General features: G+C 57.7%; 1 protein-coding gene across 1 annotated transcript in view; it reads left to right on the top strand.

Annotated features, from left to right (window-relative positions):
- ITPR3 (inositol 1,4,5-trisphosphate receptor type 3) overlaps positions 1–20,208 on the top strand; it is a 36,683-nt gene extending 16,475 nt beyond the window's left edge. Inside the window, exons 14-58 of the mRNA XM_068173408.1 lie at positions 613–754; positions 960–1,121; positions 1,204–1,376; positions 1,462–1,581; positions 1,953–2,135; positions 2,220–2,471; positions 2,714–2,858; positions 3,007–3,154; positions 3,454–3,650; positions 3,779–3,908; positions 4,162–4,219; positions 4,393–4,558; positions 4,700–4,864; positions 5,047–5,115; positions 5,476–5,601; positions 5,731–5,853; positions 6,016–6,216; positions 6,588–6,839; positions 6,935–7,060; positions 7,274–7,399; positions 7,499–7,619; positions 8,295–8,479; positions 8,589–8,737; positions 8,916–9,024; positions 9,157–9,247; positions 9,458–9,627; positions 10,066–10,240; positions 10,328–10,512; positions 10,794–10,994; positions 11,336–11,446; positions 11,782–11,877; positions 12,055–12,156; positions 12,402–12,488; positions 13,059–13,169; positions 13,597–13,789; positions 14,555–14,680; positions 15,118–15,290; positions 15,383–15,547; positions 16,035–16,227; positions 16,587–16,682; positions 17,035–17,159; positions 17,359–17,524; positions 18,272–18,432; positions 18,877–19,038; positions 19,332–20,208. Coding sequence (XP_068029509.1) covers positions 613–754; positions 960–1,121; positions 1,204–1,376; positions 1,462–1,581; positions 1,953–2,135; positions 2,220–2,471; positions 2,714–2,858; positions 3,007–3,154; positions 3,454–3,650; positions 3,779–3,908; positions 4,162–4,219; positions 4,393–4,558; positions 4,700–4,864; positions 5,047–5,115; positions 5,476–5,601; positions 5,731–5,853; positions 6,016–6,216; positions 6,588–6,839; positions 6,935–7,060; positions 7,274–7,399; positions 7,499–7,619; positions 8,295–8,479; positions 8,589–8,737; positions 8,916–9,024; positions 9,157–9,247; positions 9,458–9,627; positions 10,066–10,240; positions 10,328–10,512; positions 10,794–10,994; positions 11,336–11,446; positions 11,782–11,877; positions 12,055–12,156; positions 12,402–12,488; positions 13,059–13,169; positions 13,597–13,789; positions 14,555–14,680; positions 15,118–15,290; positions 15,383–15,547; positions 16,035–16,227; positions 16,587–16,682; positions 17,035–17,159; positions 17,359–17,524; positions 18,272–18,432; positions 18,877–19,038; positions 19,332–19,400 — 6,586 coding nt within the window. The 3' untranslated portion in view covers positions 19,401–20,208. The remainder of the gene's footprint in view (positions 1–612; positions 755–959; positions 1,122–1,203; positions 1,377–1,461; positions 1,582–1,952; positions 2,136–2,219; positions 2,472–2,713; positions 2,859–3,006; positions 3,155–3,453; positions 3,651–3,778; positions 3,909–4,161; positions 4,220–4,392; positions 4,559–4,699; positions 4,865–5,046; positions 5,116–5,475; positions 5,602–5,730; positions 5,854–6,015; positions 6,217–6,587; positions 6,840–6,934; positions 7,061–7,273; positions 7,400–7,498; positions 7,620–8,294; positions 8,480–8,588; positions 8,738–8,915; positions 9,025–9,156; positions 9,248–9,457; positions 9,628–10,065; positions 10,241–10,327; positions 10,513–10,793; positions 10,995–11,335; positions 11,447–11,781; positions 11,878–12,054; positions 12,157–12,401; positions 12,489–13,058; positions 13,170–13,596; positions 13,790–14,554; positions 14,681–15,117; positions 15,291–15,382; positions 15,548–16,034; positions 16,228–16,586; positions 16,683–17,034; positions 17,160–17,358; positions 17,525–18,271; positions 18,433–18,876; positions 19,039–19,331) is intronic.
- The last annotated feature ends 472 nt before the right edge of the window (positions 20,209–20,680 follow it).

Below are 20,680 nucleotides of genomic sequence, written 5' to 3'. Positions count from 1 at the left end.
GGACAGGGCCCCTGCCTGGTGCTGGTGCCAGCGCTGCCCTCGCTTCCCTGCCCACAGCCCCAATCCACGCCTGCTTCTCCCAGAAGCCTGGCGAGGAAACCAGATAACAGCACAGCCCCGCTCTGGCCCCTCCTAGAAAAATATCCTAGAAAAATATCCCAGAAAAATATCCTAGAAAAATATCTGAGGGGCTGGGAGATGGCTCCACGATAGGGGCAGCCGCCTTAGTCACTGTATTATTTTTAGGTGGGTGGGTTCTTGGTGCTTCCTGAGCAAACACAGATCCCTGTGGGACAGAGCAAGCAGCTTCCGCCCCGCCAGCCTGGCCCACAGGGGTGACCACGGGGGTGGCCACGGGGGCAGTGGCGTTAAATGCAGAATCCCTGGGGTAAGCCACAAGCAAAGCCCCTCAGACATTCACCCTGGCACGTATAGGAGCCATAGGGGCTGCAGATCCAGCCACTGACCTCCGTCAGGGAGTGCAGGATCAGCCAGCAGCTCCCCTGGCAGGTTCCTGAGGCTCTTTGGTCCCCAAAACCCAGCATCACTGCAGGCTCCTGAGTCTGGGCAGGTGAGCAGCCCCCAGCCCACTCACCCCGTGTCCCTTCACAGGTTCGTGATCCAGCTGCTGGAGGACTTGGTGTTTTTTGTCAGTGATGTCCCCAACAATGGCCAGAACGTGCTGGACATCGTAGTAACCAAGCCCAACCGGGAGCGGCAGAAGCTGATGCGGGAGCAGAACATCCTGAAGCAGGTGGGTGGCCCTGGGGCCCTGCATCCCAGCAAGGCTGGGACGTGGCCTGTGGACATGTCCTGTCCTGCTCAGGGCCACTCTGGGGGCCAGAGGGATGGAAAACACCATGGGGGAGGGTCTGGCCTCCAGCTCATGCCATGGTGTCCAGCACGTACAGGGGGCTGGTGTGGAGCAGGACACAGCCCTGATCTCTGCTTTTGGGCAGATCTTTGGGATCCTGAAGGCCCCTTTCAAGGACAAGGGCGGGGAAGGCCCCCTGGTGAGGCTGGAAGAGCTGTCAGACCAGAAGAACGCTCCCTACCAATACATGTTCCGCCTGTGCTACCGCGTGCTGCGGCACTCCCAGGAGGATTACCGCAAGAACCAGGTGCCGGGGGGTGACTCCCCATCCCCGTGGAGCCCCGGGGGGCAGGGGGACATCGCTCACGCCCCCTCTGTGCCCGCTGCAGGAGCACATTGCCAAGCAGTTCGGGATGATGCAGTCCCAGATCGGCTACGACATCCTGGCCGAGGACACCATCACGGCCCTGCTGCACAACAACCGCAAGCTGCTGGAGAAGCACATCACCAAGACCGAGGTGGAGACCTTCGTCAGCCTGGTGCGCAAGAACCGCGAGCCACGGTGCGTGGGGGGCCCTGCGGGGTGGGAGGGGAAGGGGAGCCATGGGGACCCCCACTCTCATGGCAGAGCTGCCTCTCCCCGGCAGGTTTTTGGATTATCTCTCGGATCTCTGCGTGTCCAACCACATCGCCATCCCCGTCACCCAGGAGCTGATCTGCAAGTGCGTGCTGGACTCGAAGAACAGCGACATCCTCATCAAAACTGAGTGAGTGGCTGAGGGAGAGGTTTTCCACATCAGGGGTTTATCGTGGCACCCGCCAAAGCCTCTCACTTTGCAGCTGGACAGAGGAGAGAAAATTTATCGAAGGGTTCATTGGTTGGGATAAGAACCAGGAGAAATCACTCATCAAATACAATCACAGGCGAAACAGGCTCTAGTTAGGGATATGAATTAAATTTATTCTTAACTAAATCAGAGCAGGATAATGAGAAGGTAAATAAAACCCTTACACCTTCTCCCCACCCTACAAGAAACCCACTACAGGATGGGCCTGGCCCACTGAAGCCCCATCACCTCTTGAGGTGCAGCGCCCCCATCCATGGGAGCATCTCCAGATTTCCCCTTTCCTGTCCCAGGCTGAGGCCAGTGAAGGAGACGTCCCAGACCCACGAGTACCTGAGCATCGAGTACTTGGAGGAGGAGGTCTGGCTCACCTGGACGGACAAGAACAACGACCACCACGAGAAAAGCATCCGGCAGCTGGCGCAGGAGGCCCGTGCTGGCAATGCCCATGACGAGAACGTCCTCAGCTACTACAGGTGATGTTCCTGTGGCACCTCCTCTCCAGGTGAGGCTGTGAGGGTTGCACGGCCTCACTCTCTCTCCCCCTCACCCCTGGGCAGGTACCAGCTGAAGCTCTTTGCCCGCATGTGCCTGGACCGCCAGTACCTGGCCATCAAGGAGATCTCCCAGCAGCTGGGGGTGGACCTGATCTTCCTGTGCATGGCAGATGAGATGCTGCCCTTCGACCTGCGCGCCTCCTTCTGCCACCTCATGCTGCACGTGCACGTGGACAGGGACCCCCAGGAGCTGGTGATGCCCGTGAAGTTTGCACGGCTCTGGACAGAGATCCCCACAGCCATCACCATCAAAGAGTGAGAACGCCAGGGCTCGGGATGGCTCTGAGGGACAGGGCAGGACAGAGGGTGGCAGATGCTGTGGCAGGGAGTTTGTGGAGTGACCTGGGTGGATCTGAGCCCTCAGAAGGAAGTGGGCTCCATCTGTCACACCATTGCTGCTGGCCACGGTGGCTCGGGCACTGCCTGGACAGCGCTCCTACCAGCTGGGTGCGAGGACACCCGCTGTCCCCAGCTCACCCCGATGTGTCCCCTTGCAGCTACGACTCCAACCTCAACGTCTCACGTGATGACAAGAAGAACAAGTTTGCCAGCACCATGGAGTTCGTGGAGGACTATCTCAACAACGTGGTGAGCGAGGCCGTGCCCTTCGCCAACGAGGAGAAGAACAAGCTCACCTTCGAGGTGCGGGCACTGCTGGTGTCACCGGCACCTTGCAGGGTGTGACACGGTCTGGCTGCTGCTGCTCCTGCAATGTCCCTGTCCCCCACCATGGATTCTCCTGCTCAGCCCTGAGCAGGGCGAGGTCTAGAGCTGCCTTGTCCTTCTCCAGGTCGTCAGCCTTGCCCACAACCTCATCTACTTCGGCTTCTACAGCTTCAGCGAGCTGCTGCGCCTGACACGGACCCTGCTAGGCATCATCGACTGCGTCCAGAACCCTCAGCTGATGATGCAGGCTGTCTACAATGATGAGGTGACAGGTGAGTCCCTGTTCATGGCCAGGGAGTGTTTTCCATAGTCTGCCCAGTGATTTCCATGGTCTGTCCATGTTTATCCATGGACAGTTTATCTGGCAAGGAAACCAGACCCTGGCTTGCTGATGTGGCTGGGTGTGCAGTAGAACGTGGGGTGGTGAGTCCTTGCCCGTGTCAAAACAAATATTTGGTGCCTTCTGCCCATTCTCTGATTTAGTCTAGGGCATTTTCCAGTCCAAGTGGATCCTTCCATGGTCCTCTGCCACCTCCCTCTCCACCCACGCTAACTGTGGCTGCCTCTGCAGGGAAGAACGTGCGGAGGTCGATCCAGGGCGTGGGGCAGATGATGTCCACCATGGTGCTGAGCAGGAAACAGTCCATCTTCAGCCCCCCCAGCCTCAGCACCGGCTCTGCCCCGGAGCAAGTGGACAGAGGGAGGAGCATTGAGAACGAGAATATTGTGGTGATGGAGACCAAGCTGAAGATCCTGGAGATCTTGCAGGTTGGAGCCAAAGGAGCGGTGGGACCTGTGGGATGGGGGTGTTTAATGTGATTTTCTCAAGCAGGGGCACAGCTGGCATGAAGAGGGCACTCGGTCACTTCTGGTTTCTCCTTCCCTACTGCCTCCAGTTCATCCTGAACGTGCGGCTGGACTACAGGATCTCCTACCTGCTCTCCGTCTTCAAGAAGGAGTTTGTAGAGGTTTACCCCATGCAGGACAGCGCGGCCGATGGGACAGCTCCAGCCTTTGACTCCACAAGTAACTCTCCCACTTTGCTCCTGGTGCACCCCCAGCTCAGCAATCCCCAGGGGCTGGGAGGACACAGGTGGCAGAGGTGACATCTCCAGCAGAAGTGACATCTCCAGCAGCTGCTGCTGGCAGAGGGCAGGGAGGGATGGAGTTTGTGTTTTGGTGGGAACAGGATCAGGGAGCTGGGTTGGTTCCTGTGGGTTCCTGCCAAGACACAGGGCTGGCATTGTCCACCCTTGTCACTCCCTTCCTCTCCCTGCAGCCGCAGCCATGAACCTGGACCGGATTGGGGAACACGCCGAGGCCATGTTTGGTGTGGGGTGAGTCCCTGCCCCCCATAGCTCCCCTGACCATAGGGCCCTTCCCCTTCTCTCCACCCCACCCAGGCTGGGAGCTGCAGGTGATGAGCAGGATGAGCCTCGAAAGGCTCTAAAGCTGTCCCCATCAGCCCCCGAGCTCCGTGTTAATGCCCAGCGCTTCCATCCCGCCCCAGGAAGTCGAGCAGCATGTTGGAGGTGGATGACGAGGGAGGGAGGATGTTCCTGCGGGTGCTGATCCACCTGACCATGCACGACTACCCCCCACTCATCTCCGGCTCCCTGCAGCTCCTCTTCAAGCACTTCAGCCAGAGGCAGGAGGTCCTGCACACCTTCAAACAGGTGACACTGAGGGGACCTGGAGCATCCCACGCCTGGCTGTGGGTGGGGGACGTGGTGTGGATCCTGGCCCTTTCCTTGGGAGGGAGATCTGGGAGTGGGATTTGTGCTCCAAACTGGAAACCCCTGGGAATGTCGCTGCAGGTCCAGCTCCTGATCTCAGCCCAGGATGTGGAGAACTACAAGGTGATCAAGTCAGAGCTGGACAAACTCCGCACGATGGTGGAGAAATCGGAGCTCTGGGTGGACAAGAAGGGCAGCACCAAAGGGGACAGCACAGGGGAGGGAAACAAGAAGGAGAAGAAGGAGGTGAGAGCCCTGAGCAAGATCCTGGGATCCAGGGTGGGGAAGGAGTGGGAGACAGGGGGGCAGCTCACCTTAATCCAACACCTGATGCCTCTCTATGGGCTCGATGGGGAGGCTCCAGGAGGGTCCTGTGGGTGTGGCTGGAGGGGCACAGTGTGACCCCAGTGCTATCGTGTCCCCTGCAGCACGGTGCCGACGAGGAGGTCATTGCTCCAGGAGAGAAGAGCAGCGAGAACTACCAGATAGTGAAGGGGGTGAGTGAGACCAAACCCCAGTGCACCAGCAGGAAGGAAAGGGGCGAAGTCCTGGGGGGGATTTCCAAGTTCTGCTGTGCTTCAGTAGAAACAAGTCCAAGCCTGGCTTGCTCCTGCCAACTCAGCACAGGGAAAAGCTGTCACATCCTTGCACTGGCGGGACTGGAGGGGACTGGGTGGGTGACAGCTGTGAGGCCCGTGCATGGAGGATCCCTGAGCGGGGCTGGGATTTGTGAGCAAAGCAGGGAACACCCGGGATTACGGAGGGAACCCCTGGAATGCAAAGCAGCCCCGGTGCTGGTGACCATCCTGAGTGGGTCCAGGCTCAGCCCCTGCCCACCGTGGTCCCTCTGTCCCCAGATCCTGGAGCGGCTCAACAAGATGTGCGGGGTGGGGGAGCAGGTGCGCAAGAAGCAGCAGCGCCTGCTGAAGAACATGGATGCCCACAAAGTGATGCTGGACCTGCTGCAGATCCCCTATGAGAAGGTGGGTGGACAGAAACCAACTGGTCCTGAGTGCCCAGGGCAAAGGGGGCACGCAGAGACCCCCCTGAGTGGCCTCCTGCCACTCCCATCCCTCTCAGCTCCGTGTGTTTCTCCTCCATCTCCTCCTTAGGGGGATGCCAAGATGATGGAGATCCTCAAGTTCACCCACCAGTTCCTGCAGAAGTTTTGTGCTGGCAACCAGGAGAACCAGGCCCTGCTGCACAAACACCTCAACCTGTTCCTAACCCCGGGGGTAAGGAGAGGACACGGAGGGGCAGCAGCACAGGGAGGGAATTCAGCACCACTCCTGGGGCTGAGAGCAGGGGATGGAAAAGCCAGGGGGAGACACCAGGCAGGGCAGGAGTTGGGGACAGCTCCTGCAGCCCCCTGACCTCACTCTGCCCCTTGTCCCCAGCTGCTGGAGGCGGAGACGATGCAGCACATCTTCCTCAACAACTACCAGCTGTGCTCGGAGATCAACGAGACGGTGCCGCAGCACTTCATCCACTGCGTGGCCACCCACGGCCGCCACGTCCAGTACCTCGACTTCCTGCACACCATCATCAAGGCCGAGGGCAAGTACGTCAAGAAGTGCCAGGACATGATCATGACTGAGGTGAGGACCTCTCCTGCGGGGAAGGAGTGGGGCGGAAGCAGGACAAGGCTCTTGGAACCTGCACTGTTGGCTTCTTCCTTGAGAAGAGCCTTCCAGCCATGCTGGATCCTCCCTGGAACCAGCTAGCCCCAGTGATGGTGGCCATCAACCATCTCCAGGGGTTCAATGCAAGGTCCACGAGTCAGTTTGGGAGTCCCACAGTTTTTGATTGCGTTGCAGATGCCTGGTTTTCCCTGTAAACACAAATCCCTGTTCCCCATGCCGGCCACTGCTGCTCATCCCCCACTGCAGAGGGGACACCATTGGCCTTGGAGGCTTCTGACCTTCCTTTTTCTGAGTGGTGACCACTGAGCACTGACCCTTCCCTGCAGCTCACCAACGCCGGGGACGACGTGGTGGTTTTCTACAACGACAAGGCTTCGCTGGCCACCCTGCTGGAGATGATGACGGCGGCCAGGGATGGCGTGGAGGAGAACAGCCCCCTGATGTACCACATCTCCCTGGTGGACCTGCTGGCTGCCTGCGCCGAGGGCAAGAACGTCTACACCGAGATCAAGTGCACGTCCCTGCTGCCCCTGGAGGACGTGGTGCGGGTGGTGACACACGAGGACTGCATCACGGAGGTGCGGGGTGGCAGCCAGGAGGACACTGGGGCTCTGCACTGATTGTCCCCTGATTGTCCCCTGATTGTCCCTGCCCCTTTCCCCCTCCCTGACAGGTGAAGATGGCCTATGTGAACTTTGTCAACCACTGCTACGTGGACACGGAGGTGGAGATGAAGGAGATCTACACCAGCAACCACATCTGGACCCTCTTTGAGAACTTCACCCTGGACATGGCCCAGGTGCATGGGGAGGGTTGGGTGGCGGGGACACAGTAGTGGTGGCTTGGATGGGGATGGGCTGGTGTCACCAAGGCTCCCTTGAAGCCTCCTGCAGGGCATGGATGCACATGTGGGACCTCATATAGCCACATCCCTCAGCTCAGTGTGGTCCCAGCAGCCTCTGGGCAGACACGAGCTGGCCCTGGTGCCATCAGTGTCCTCCTGTCCTCACAGATGTGCAAGAAACGGGAGAAGCGCCTGCCGGACACCACGCTGGAGAAGTACGTGCTGACAGTGGTGCTGGACACCATCAATGCCTTCTTCAGCTCGCCCTTCTCGGAGAACAGCACCTCACTGCAGGTGACAAGGGTGGCCAGGGTGGCAGGGGGAGGACAGCGCCTCAGCCAGGCCCCCAAAACACGGTTTGGATGCGTGGGCTGACGCTCCTGTCTCCTCCAGACCCACCAGACCATCGTGGTGCAGCTTCTCCAGTCCACCATGAGGCTGCTGGAGTGTCCGTGGCTGCAGCAGCAGCACAAGAGCTCGGTGGAGTCCTGCATCCGCACGCTGGCCATGGTCGGTAAGGAGCCACTGCTGTGCCCAGGGGACAGGGGACAGGGCCACCCTGGGCCATCTCTGCCCAGCAGCGAGCAGGACACCCTGTCCCTCCTGTGGGGGTGGCAGGACACCACGCTGAGGGGCTGCCAGCTGGGGATGGGGACACTCAGCTCTGGGATGTGCTTCTTTTTGAGCTTCATCTCAGCACGCCCAAGGTAATGTGGGGATAACCAGAGCCTGGGCTTGGCTGGGAGCTCCCTGGTGTGTCCCTGGCCGGACACAAAGCCAACACTGACAGTGGTTTTCCCTGGCCAGGACTTTGCCCTCGATGTGCAGCTGCCTGACTCAGGCTGAGGGCTGTTAGCACTGAGTCACCGTGGAAAGGATTGCTGGTGGCTGAGCTCTGGGTGGGGATTTCCCTTTGGAATTCCAGGCAGGGTGCTTGCAGCCTCCCCACGCTGGGCTTTTCCAACCAAGAATTGGGGCTGGCGCCAGTTTCCACCCTGCGTGGGGCCGTGGGTGTTGGGATGCGTGGGAACACTCCAGCCCATACTGGCCTGGAGGAGTTCACTCCCGTATTTACCCCAAATCTCTGCTGCAAATGAGGTGAACGCTGGTGAAGGGGTGCCCAGACAGGGTGGTGGGACCCAGCTGGGTGGTGGCTGTGCCAACCCCATCCATCCCCGTGTCCCCACAGCCAAGAGCCGCTCCATCGCGCTGCCCATGGACCTGGACGCCCACGTGAGCTCCCTGCTCAACAGCAGCTCCACCAGCACGGTGCAGAGGAACACCTCGAGCTACAAGACGGCCACACGCACCTTCCCCCGCGTGTCCACCACCCCCAACCAGTGGGACTACAAGAACATCATCGAGAAGCTGCAGGTACGGGGCCGGGCGTGGCGGGGCTCAGGTGGGTGGAGGGCGCTGGCGTTGCAGGGTCCCTCTCCTGTGTGTCCCCCCTGGCTCTGACGGGGGGTGCTGTGGCTTGCAGGACATCATCAGCGCCCTGGAGGATCGCCTGAAGCCGCTGGTGGAGGCTGAGCTGTCCGTGCTGGTGGATGTCCTGCACCGGCCGGAGCTGCTCTTCATGGAGGGCACGGAGGCGTTCCAGCGATGCGAGAGCGGGGGGTTCCTGTCCAAGTGAGGCTGGTTTGGGACTGCCCTAGGGGTGCTGGGGGTGCTGGGAAGGGTTTGGGACCCTCATCCTGGGTGGGCTGTGCATCCCTGCGTGCCTGCAGCCTGGAGGGGCGGTGGGTGTGTCTCCCTCAGGGATCCCCGCGTCCCTCCCAGCTGTGTGACAATGGCTTTGCTGTGCCAGGCTGGTGCAGCACACCAAGGACCTCATGGAGACAGAGGAGAAGCTCTGCATCAAGGTGCTGAGGACGCTGCAGCAGATGCTGGTGAAGAGGAACAAGTATGGAGAGAGGGTGAGCACTGTGATCCGTGTCCATCCAGCCCCACTCCCAGGCTGGCAGAGCCCACCCAGGGGTGCTAGGCTGGTTCTGCCCTGGCCCCAGCCTTGGCACGGGGACACTGGTGACATTTGTTTGCCTTGGCAGGGCAACCTGCTGCGGAAAATGCTCATGAACAATTACCTGCAGAACAAGAGGTCCAGCTCCAAGGGGGAGATGGGGGATGCTGCTGGGGGAGGTGAGTGCCCCCCTCCTGCCCCTTCCCCTCAAATTCCCAGCTCCCAAACAGTGATGGGACCAGGTCTGTGGCTGGTTGCCATGCCTCCACCTTCACGGGAGCAGAGGATTTGGGGAGGTGAAGGGATGGCACTGAGATTCCCCAGCAGTGGTGGAGCTGTGCTGGCTCTGTGCCGGCACAGCATCACATCCCTCCTGTCCTCTCACGCAGGCCAGGACCAGGACTGGTCGGCCATCGCCGCTGTCCAGTGCCGGCTGGACCGCGAAGGGGCCACCAAGTTGGTGGCTGACCTCATCATGAACACCAAGAACGAGAAGATCTTCCAGGAGAGCATCCTGCTGGCCATCCGCCTGCTGGATGGAGGCAACACCGAGATCCAGGTGCTGAGGGGCAGCAGAGGTTGATGTGGGCAGTGTGAGGGTCCAGTGCTCAGCCCCGGGCAGTGGGTTTGGCCAAAATACCTCTGATTTGTGCTGAAATCTGATGATTTGGGTTTCCCAGCTCCACGGCTGGATGAAAGGCTGGAGGCTGTGGGAAGAGCAGGTGGTTCCAGGTTGTTTCTGGAGTTCTGATGATGCCCTCTGCCGGGAATTCCTAAAATGGCTCGGGGCTGCAGCGCATGTAGGGGACCTCCAGGATTATCCCAAACCCTTTGTCACAGGGAAGCTGAAAAATGGTGTGTGCAAATCCCAGTGGGGCTCCAGCAAAAAGCAGGTTATCCTGGGCAATGACTGGAGTGCTGAGGCTGCTGCCCAGAGGGACAGGCAGGGACACTTTGGACCCCGTGGTGGGGACCTGAACGAGTGTCCTTTCACCAGAAATCCTTTTACAACCTCATGACGAGCGACAAGAAGTCCGAGAAGTTCTTCAAGGTTCTGCACGACCGGATGAAGAAGGCGCAGCAGGAGACCAAGTCCACGGTGTCGGTGAACATGAGTGACATCGGGAACAAGCCCCGCGAGGACAAGGACGAGCCAGACCCTGGCACCAAAGGTACGGGGCTGTGTCCCCTTGTCTCCTCGGCAGGGCCAGCACCGGCTCGGTGACAGCCTGAGCTGACGAGGGGACAATTCCCTCCAGGACGAGGAGACACCTTCCTGATGCCCGGCACCCCCACGCGGTACCCGATGGCCGTGGGGTTCAGGAAGGGCCACGAGCCCGGGGAGCAGGGCCAGAACAACGAGATGGGGGTGACGGTGCTGATCATGGAGCCCATCCTGCGCTTCCTGCAGCTGCTCTGCGAGAACCACAACCGCGACCTGCAGGTTGGTGCTGGGGCTCTGGGGCTGGGCTGGGGCAAGGTTGGGATCTGCCCCAGTTTTTGGCCCCAAAATGCTGTGGCACCCAGCAGCTCTGTGCCTCAGTTTCCCCGTGTGCAGTGCACCATCCAGCTTGGGGTTGTGGGAGGAGTTCATGGCAGGACTGGCTGTGGGACTGAGGTCTGTAGGTTACAGAGGCAATCCCAGCCTAAATGTCCCTCGGACTGCGGCTGGAGGGGTGTGGGGAGAGAGGGATCAGGACCCCATTGCTGGGCTCTGCTCCACAGAACTTCCTGCGGTGCCAGAACAACAAAACCAACTACAACCTGGTGTGTGAGACGCTGCAGTTCCTGGACATCATGTGTGGCAGCACCACGGGCGGGCTGGGGCTGCTCGGCCTCTACATCAACGAGTACAACGTGGCTCTCATCACCCAGACCCTGGAGACCCTGACCGAGTACTGCCAGGGGCCCTGCCACGAGAACCAGGTCCGGGGGTCACTCCCCAAACCTCATCACCGACCAGGGGAGCTTTTGGGGGGGATGTGGGGGAAGCAGGGACAGGTTTTGGGTTCAGAGTGTGAGCAGGAGCAGAACCTGGGCAGCAGAGGTCACGGGGTTCCTGCACAGGTCACCAGCTGCTGCTTGGCTGCAAAATGGGGTGATGCAGATGGGGGGTAAATAATTCAGTGGTGTGAACGGGGCCCTTTGCAGGGAGAGGGGAGGTTTGGGGGCCCAGGGCTGCAGGCAGAGCAGTGTTTCAGACCAGGGCTGTGCTGGAGGAAGGACTGGCAGGATCTGTGGGATAACACACTGCCCGACTCCCCCAGAGCTGCATCGTGACCCACGAGTCCAACGGGATCGACATCATCACAGCCCTCATCCTAAACGACATCAGCCCCCTCTGCAAGTACCGGATGGACCTGGTCCTGCAGCTGAAGGTGCATGGAGGCCTGGGCTGGGGTGGTGGGGACGTGTCCGTGTGTCACTGCGTGTCACTGTGTGTGTCACTGTGTGCGTCACTGCAAGGACTCGCTGGCAGGGTCACGGGGTGTGCTGTGGGGTGAGGTTGGTACTGTAGAGGGGACCCTGCCTGTGTCAGACCCTCGGGTGTGGGAGCAGATGGGCTCTGTGGGGCAAGGATGGGGCATCTTCACCACACTCAGACGCTCCTGGCACAAGGGAGTTGGCGGGGGCACAGGATAATTCTGCCCACCCCAAAGCCCTGGGCAGTGGCAGGGCACAGCTCCCCTCACCAAGGGCTTCTCCTCACCAGGACAATGCCTCCAAGCTCCTCCTGGCCCTCATGGAGAGCAGGCACGACAGCGAAAACGCCGAGCGGATCCTCATCAGCCTCCGTCCCCAGGAACTGGTGAGGGAACTGGGAATGTCCCACTGAGCCCCCAGCCCACAGCTGGACATCCCCTGCCCCGGGTCCTGCTGCAGTTCCTGCCTCCCCTGCCCCACTGCTGCTCCTCCTGCCCAAATCCTGGCTGGAGGAGGAAGCAGGGAGTGGGGAGGAGCTCAGTGCCCCTGTGCTGCCTTGCAGGTGGATGTGATTAAGAAGGCCTACCTGCAGGAGGAGGAGTGTGAGAACGCCGAGGTTTCCCCCCGGGAAGTTGGACACAACATTTATATCCTGGCACTGCAGGTAGGGAGCTGTAAAAGCATCCTGCCAGGCTGTGCTCACAGGCTGCACTTTGTCCTCCATAATTATGCACATTTCCTTCAGGCAGATTGGCCTCCCTGGGGAGCCAAATGTGCCTTTGGCCGTGGGGAGCAGCCGTGGCTTGCTGGCCATCCTGCACCCCCTGTGCCCCACGTCCCCCTCCCGTGTCTGCTGGTGGCTGCCTGCCACCCTGTGCTCACTGTCACCATCCCTGTCGCCCATCCCAGCTCTCCCGACACAACAAGTCTCTGCAGCAGCTCCTGAAGCCGGTGAAGCGAATCCAGGAGGAGGAGGAGGAGGGAATCTCATCCATGGTATGGAGAGGCACAGCCCCCACAAGCTGCAGGGCTGTAAAAAGCCCTTGCAGAGCCCACCTGGGCTTTGTTGTTGAGGATTTGATGGATGTTGGTGTTCCCCAGGGGATTAAAGAGGGAGAGACACCTAAACGCTCTTTTAGCCAGAGGTAGAAGCCCAAAGGTGTGTGTGCCCTGCTGTGGGGTGACACAGGCTGGTGGCCCTGGGGGGGTCCTGCCCTTACCCACTTCCCCCCTTCCCTTCAGAAGGGAAGGGCCGAGTCCTTTGCTGCCGTTCCTTGCCCAGGTACCTCAGGTCCCGACAAGATTCAGCAGGAATGTGATTTCCCCGGGGGTTTTGTGAGCACTGGTTTGTAATTTGTGGATTAGCAGCACTTGGATGTAATTATTGCAGGGAATCGATTGTCTGTCACCGCGGGGAGCACTCGCACCCCTCACGGAAGCTTTAATTCATTTGCTTTTCCCTGAAAACCTCATCAGCTGTGGGAGATGTTGAGGCACGTTGTGGGAACAGTCGGATCCAGCTTCTGGCTGCATCCTCATCCTCTCCCTTTCCCTCTCCCCATCCAGCTCAGCCTTAACAACAAGCAGCTGTCGCAGATGCTGAAGTCAACGGCCCCAGTGCAGGAGGAAGAGGAGGATCCGCTGGCTTATTACGAGAAGCACACGTCCCAGATTGAGGCAAGACCTCCTGGCTGTTGGCTTTCCAGCCTGCCCCTGCTCCATGAATCCCACCTGGCTCCAGATGCCTCAAGTCCACTTATTTTGCACCAGGAGCTGTCCCCTCTTCCCACCCCCATGCTGGCAGGAGCATTAGCTCCTGGAACTGAGGGATGAGCAGCCCCCTGGACCCTCCCCTTCTCTCCCAGCAGCAGTGGGATGCAGCTGATCCAGCAGCCTCATCCTTGGCATGGATGCCCCATTCCCACACTTCCACTTACCCCAGCCAGGCCTGCCTCTGCTGGGGGCAGTTTGGAAGCTTTAAATGAGTGGCTGAAAATATTTGTACCCTGTAGAGCGGGAAGTAGGAGGGGAAGGCACAGCTGGGTCTGGGAAGGAGGAAAAAAAAACACAGCAGGGCAGGATCTGAGGGCTCTGCTTCCCGCAGATCGTGCGGCTGGACCGGAGCATGGAGCAGATCATCTTCCCTGTGCCTGGGATCTGCGAGTTCCTCACCAAAGAGACCAAGTACAGGCTCTTCACCACCACGGAGCAGGACGAGCAGGGCAGCAAAGTCAGCGACTTCTTCGACCAGTCCTCCTTCCTGCACAACGAGATGGAGTGGCAGAAGAAGCTGCGCAGTAAGAGCAAGGCAGAGCCTCCCCTGGGCTGCCCCGGTGGGAATCTGGGGGGCATTCCTGCAGGGAAAGGGCTGCAGGAATTCCCACCTGGGAATGGCTTTGTGAGCTGCCCGAGCTCTGCAGAGCACCACACACCTGGCAGAGTGCAGGGAGTGAAGGTTAAAATCCCAGCCGTGGGGCTCCTCTCTGCTCTCAGGGCAGTTTCTCCACAGGCTGAGGGGCACCTTGCTCGCGTTCCCTGGGATTCCAGCTGAGGTGTTTTCCCTGGAAAGCCCTTTCAGTTGCCTTCCCCTAAGCCAGAGTCTTGTAGCTGCACATGGGAAATAAAACCTGTTTCTCTGCCTCCTGCAGACCTGCTCAGGGGCTTCCAGGGTGGAAATCCTGGCTGTAAATCCCAGGAACTGAGTAGAGTATGGCTACTGGGGTGCAGCTGAGGAGTAGTGAAGGAGCTGTGAGGGAGGACAGAACCAACCTGATTCCAGGGTCTCAGAGTAGGTTTCCAGAGGGCTGGGAAACCAAGGAATGTGAGCAGAGCCACTTGAAAGGTGCACTCCTAACAGATGAGCAGGAATGTTTTCAAAACACTTCATGAATGGTTTGAAGAAGGTGGGAGGCTGGGTCACTCTGGGGGCAGCAGCTGCAGAGCCCACAGGGGTCTGGGGTGGCAGGGAGGGCGCAGGGGCTCCAGGAGGGCACAGGGGCTCCAGGAGGACCCGGTTGGCACGAGGCTGGCTGAGGTTTGTGTGTTGCCTCCTCTCCCCCCAGGCATGCCGCTGATGTACTGGTTCTCCCGCAGAATGACGCTCTGGGGAAGCATTTCCTTCAACCTGGCCGTCTTCATCAACATCATCATTGCTTTCTTCTACCCCTATGTGGAAGCCACTTCCATGGGTAAGTGCCCCAGCACCTGCTGCTCCTTGGGGTGGAAGGAGCAGGTCCTTGGGCTGGATAAAGGCAGATCCTTGGGCTCCTACAACGCCAGGTCCTTTCTGCTGGGTAAAGGATTTCAGGATTTCAGTTTCCAGCCCTCCCACCCCTTCCTTCTCAGGGAAACCTCTCTTCTCCTGGGCTGCCCTTCCCCTGTTTGTACAATGTAGGGAGCAGTGATGGGATATATTCCCGTTGTCAGGCAAAGCCTCCATCACCTACAGTGGTTCTGAGCTCTCGGATAGAAAGATGTTAGAAAATGTATCAGTAAAAGCCATCTGAACCAACACAAACCCTGCAGTGCAGCATCATCATTTCTGATAAAGAGCTCATTAGTGTGGCTGGACAGCCTGGCAGCAGCAGTGCCCCTGCCTTTAGCATCCATGTGTTCCTCTTGCCAGGAGTGCTGGATTCCCCGCTGATCTCCCTGCTCTTCTGGATCCTGATCTGCTTCTCCATCATGGCCCTGTTCACCAAGCGCTACGGCGTGAGGCCGCTGCTGGTGGCCCTGATCCTGCGCTCCATCTACTACCTGGGCATCGGGCTCACCCTCAACATCCTGGGGGCTCTCAATGTGAGTTCTCCACCTGCTGGGGGATCAGGAAGCTGTCCCACATTCCCACAGCGTGGCAAACCCCACTCCCTCCCGTTTCTGGCTGTCCCCAGCTGACCAACAAGATCGTCTTCGTGGTGAGCTTCGTGGGCAACCGAGGCACCTTCATCCGTGGCTACAAGGCCATGATCATGGATGTGGAATTCCTGTACCACGTCGGCTACATCGTGACCAGCGTCCTGGGGCTCTTCGTGCACGAGCTCTTCTACAGCATCTTGGTATGATAAATTCAGGTGCTTGGGGGCACAGGCAGCCTGGCTGCTGCTTTAGGAGCTGGAAGGTTCCTGTGACACCTCCCAGGGGCTGATTGATAGCGGAGAGAACAATTCCCTGTGCTCTAATCTTTGCATGGGCTGAGCTTTCTGCCTCCTGACAGTATCTATTGCTGTCTCTCTCCTGGTCCAGGGCTGTATCTCTCCTTCTAATCTGCTGTGTGCTTTATCTGGGTCAGCTGGGAGGCAACGTGAGCTGGCGAGGGCAGAGCCAGGGTAGATGTGGCCTATTCTTGGCTCTCCTGCTGTGTATAAGTCACTCCATTCTTCTCTGCTTCCCTTCAGTAAGCTGAGAAACTTAAAGGCTTTGTGAGAAAAGTTAGTCAAGGTCTGCTGAGCGATCCAAGATCTCAGGATAAAAGGGGATATAGATAGACCAGGCATTATCAAGAGAGGCACCCCGCAGCATTTCTTTGCTCCTGGGTCCTTTCAGCTGTTTGACTTGATCTACCGTGAGGAGACCTTGTTTAATGTCATCAAAAGTGTGACGCGGAACGGGCGCTCCATCCTGCTGACAGCCCTGCTGGCCCTCATCCTCGTCTACCTCTTCTCCATCGTGGGCTTCCTGTTCCTGAAGGATGACTTCATCCTCGAGGTGGACCGGCTGCCGGACAGCAAAGCCAAAGGTTGGGCAGCGCTCGGGGTCGTGGGACGCTGTGGGATCCTCCACACACATCTCAGGGTGTGCTGTGTGGGTTTTGAACTGGGAGCACTGGTTTTGGGGTTGCAGAGAGGACAGCTTTGTGCTCGTGCTGCACAGAGCAGGGTTTGGGGTTAGTGGTGGCACAGAAAGGGGCACAGAGCTACCAATGAAGAGTCAGCTCTGCAGGGTCTCTGCTCTGAGAAAAAGTTTCAGGGCCTAGAAAAAGTAGGAGAATATGAGGCAAGTTTTTTCCAGGAAGGTTGGCATCTTCCTGGGAACCTGTGCCAGTGGTTTGCTGGGGAGAGGTGCTGCTCTCACAGTGCTGAGGTCTCTTCCTTGCAGATGATCCCTTGGGGATGCAGAGGAACGTGGAGAACTTCATGGAGTCATGCAGCAGTGACAAAGTCAGCTGCTCTGCTGCACCCACTGCCTTGGAAGGTAAGAGAGCCCTGTGGAAATGCCAGCTGTGTGTGGCAGCGTGGATTTGCCAGCCAGCTGAGGAAAATCCCAGCTTTTCCAAGGCAGAAACTCAATCCTCTTCCTGGGACATATTGGGCAAGAGGCCTGTGAATTTTGCACTGACCCTGGCATAAAAAATGTTGGGGTGGATTCATTTAATCAGAAAGGACGTGGGAGCTGCAGGAGCGTTTGGCTGCTGGAGGAGCTGCTGGCTGGGACATCACAACAGGCAGCTGCTCCTGTGTCACTGCCACTGCAGCTGGAACCATGCCACTGCCAGGGTCTGGTGCTCTGCCCGTGCTCTGAGTCCTTGCCCTGCTCTCCTCCCCAGAAGCCGACCCGGAGCAGTGGGAACGTGCCTGTGACACGCTGCTCATGTGCATCGTCACCGTCCTCAACCACGGCCTGCGCAACGGCGGCGGCGTGGGGGACATCCTGAGGAAACCCTCCAAGGATGTGAGTGGGGACAGCACCTGGGACTTCTTTCTTCTGCCAAACCCTGCTGCAATCACTGCTGGCCCCTGGGAGCTGCAAGACATCCAGCTTCATCCCTCACGTTCTCCTCCTTCCCTGGTGCCTCAGGCACAGTTGTGTCACAGGGCTGGCTGGAGCAGGGCTGTGCAAGACACCCAATTCTCCCTCTCATCCATTACAGGAGTCCCTGTTCCCTGCTCGAGTTGTCTACGACCTCCTCTTCTTCTTCATTGTCATTATCATTGTCCTCAACCTCATCTTTGGCGTCATTATTGACACCTTTGCTGATCTGAGGAGCGAGAAACAGAAGAAGGAAGAGATCCTGAAGACCACCTGTTTTATTTGTGGTGAGCACTGGGAATACAGGAATTGCCCCAAAGCTCCTCCTCCCCTCCCAAGTTGGGGGAAGGAAAAGAATTTCAGCTGGATTCTGGTTTTTATTTATCACTGCAAAACTTGGATCTGTTCATTGAGGGGTCACTGCACTGGGAGGGGTTTAAACAAGGGCACAGCTGGAGGGAAATTCTAGGAGCTGTTCCTCACCCTGCTAATGAACCTCACATTGTGGGGTTCTTGTCACTGTGCATCTCACTGCCGGGACCTTCCCTTGGCCAGTGGGGGGAAAAAAGCAGCATATCACTGAGGAAATATAATAGACAAAATGCTCTGGAATCCTTTCAGTCAGCAGTAGGCATAAAAAAAAAAAAAAAAAAAAAAAAAGAAAATAAAACCCCAGTAAATCTCTCTGCTTTTCCCTCTAAAGATCCTCCAGGTTTATTTTACTGGGCAGAGGCAGAGCCAGCGGGACATGGGAAGAAATTGTTCCCTGTGAGGGTGGTGGGGCCCTCCAACCCAAACCATTCCATGATTCTCTGATTCTGTGACTTTAAACAGAAGTCTCCTGAACCCCCAGCTGGGTTGTTGCCCCCTGATTTGGATGTTCATGTTATGTTTGTGCTAAATGCCAGCTAATTATTGAAAGCACTTGAATGTCGCCTTTGGGAGGGGATGCACTGGGCTGAATTTCCTTCCATGTGTTTGCTGCTCACTCACCTCCTCCCCTCCCCATCTCCACCCTTCCCTGCCTTTCCCAGGGCTGGAAAGGGACAAGTTTGACAACAAGACCGTGTCCTTTGAGGAACACATCAAATACGAGCACAACATGTGGAACTACCTGTACTTCATCGTGCTGGTGCGGGTGAAGAACAAGACTGACTACACCGGCCCCGAGAGCTACGTGGCACAGATGATCAAGGTACAGGTGCCCTCGGGGCAGCTCCTTGGCTATCCCGACCTGCCTGCCTCAGGAACAAGGGGCTGGCCAAGGAAAAACAGCTCTGGGAAGTCCTTTTGGAAAATATTGGCTAACGGCGTAGTGCCTGAGTTCGTTCCTTGCTGTTTTTTTCCACGTGGTCTGTTTGAGGGTTTGCCCCGTGAGTTGAAGGGTTGAACCAAGCAGGGAGTGGGGCTTCAATGGGGTTTCTAGGCAAGGGAGGGAAAGGAAAGAAAGAAAAGAAAAACTTCTGCACTTGAGCCCATGAACCAGCCTAGAAATGGACCATGCATGGAAAAATTGCAGATTTTTGCAAAGAGAGTTTCTTTAATCCCTAAGCACAGGAGGCTGCCTGTTAAACCCTATCTTCCCTCCTCCTCTCTGACCCCTCACCCCAACCCCCCTTGTCCGTGGTCACGTTCCCAGAACAAGAACCTGGACTGGTTCCCCCGGATGCGAGCCATGTCTCTGGTCAGCAATGAAGGGGAAGGGGAGCAGAACGAGATCCGCAATCTGCAGGACAAACTCAACACCACCATGAAGCTCGTGTCCCACCTCACCTCCCAGCTGAACGAGCTGAAGGAACAGGTATGGGAAATGGGAAATCCCCTGTAGGAACCCTCAGTCCTTCCCAAAATAACCACTGAGGGCAGGGAGCGGGAGGCAGGTCCTGCCCAAGGCAGCACAATAACAAGCACAGGGCTCCTGCAGTTCTTTTTTGGGGGAATTGGGGACACTTGGGACACGTGGGTTTGGAAGGTGCCTCACCAGCTCAGAGTTTGCTGGCAGAGGCTCAAAGCAGCACAGTCAGACACTTGGGAAGCACATCCAAGAGCAGAAGGGCCTGGAATTGCCTCAGCGTGTCCTTGTTGGGATTGCAGATGACGGAGCAGCGGAAGCGCAGGCAGAGGATGGGGTTTGTGGATGTCCAGAACACCATGAACCACTGAGACACAGCTCCAGCCACCGAGGGACTGCACCTGTGTCAGCTGAGGAGGCTGCTCCTCCCTGGGCTCCAGGCATGGATTGTCACTGCCTGGGGACAATGGACCACATGGGAAGGGCTTCCCAGGCAGCATCTCCCTTAGAGCACTTGTAAGCAATGCCAGGAGCAGGGACTGGCCAGAGCCCACCCCACACCTGGGCCCAGGTGTTTTTCTAACACCCTCGTAGGAAGATAAACCATACAGGACTTTCATTCCTCATTGCAATAACTCTTTTATTTTGCAACTGTGGAGGGTTGTATCTTTATCTCCATGTGCTCCAGCCCCTCGGCTGTGGGGTAAGTAGCTGTAGGGCCGCACTATTTAACTTATTCCGAGTGCCACTTGTCCCTGTGGGTATTTGCCAAGCAGCCCTCGTTATCTGCTGTGCCTGCTCCACGCTGACCCCTCTCCATTCACAGAATTCTCTTCATCCTGTGGTGCAGTAAAGAGCAGCTGAACTCAAGGAGGTGGATTTAATTTAATTAACTTGCCAGATGAGGAGCTGAGCTTGTCCTAGTGGGAGCTAAAAGTCTTTTGCCTTCTGTGGACCAAGGATCTTTGGGCAGCAGTAGGAGGAGCCTGCAGGTTTACAGGAGTTCACTGTGAAGGGGTGTCCTGTGTTTTAGTTTCATCTCTGGTGTCATGTTTTACCTTTTTTTTTTTGTTTTGTTTTTTTAGTTGTTACTGTTGTTACTTAAGAACTGAAGTGTAAATTGCCTTAACTAAATTAAATACAGAATCATGTTATAATAAAAACTTCAACGTGGTAAAGTCCCCTCCCTGTGCCCTCTGGTGTGTGATGGGGCTGTGAAACAGAACCCAAAGCAGGGCTGGCACCCAAGGTGCTCCCCAGCCCGCTGCTCCCAGCTCCAGGTGTTGCACATCCCCTGCCAAACGCTGCCATGAAGAGCCACCACGAGCACCAGCCTTGGTTCCTGGAGCTCTGGACCAGAGCCTGCTGCAGTTTCAAATTCTTTCACTGCCTGCCAGGAAATCACTGCTGAAACCCATAAAAAGGAGCAGCTGTTGGTGCTGTGGAGCCCTGGCACAGCTCTGCTCCAGACACTCATCCTTCCCAAGCCAGCCCCAGCTCCAAGCCCAAGAACAGACACTGATGAAAGCAGTAAAGCTCTAAAAAGGAATAAAAAAGCCCATAACAGGGAAGTTGCAGAACACTTGAAATGTGTTTATGGCTCCATCTAGCAGCATGTCATTTAATCCTGCCTTCACCCTCAGCTCTGCAC

This window comes from Anomalospiza imberbis, chromosome 26, assembly GCF_031753505.1.
Source record: "Anomalospiza imberbis isolate Cuckoo-Finch-1a 21T00152 chromosome 26, ASM3175350v1, whole genome shotgun sequence".
NCBI classification, from domain to species: domain Eukaryota; kingdom Metazoa; phylum Chordata; class Aves; order Passeriformes; family Viduidae; genus Anomalospiza; species Anomalospiza imberbis.
The sequence above is the reverse complement of the archived record's forward strand: the minus strand, read 5'-3'. Positions and strand labels throughout refer to the sequence as shown.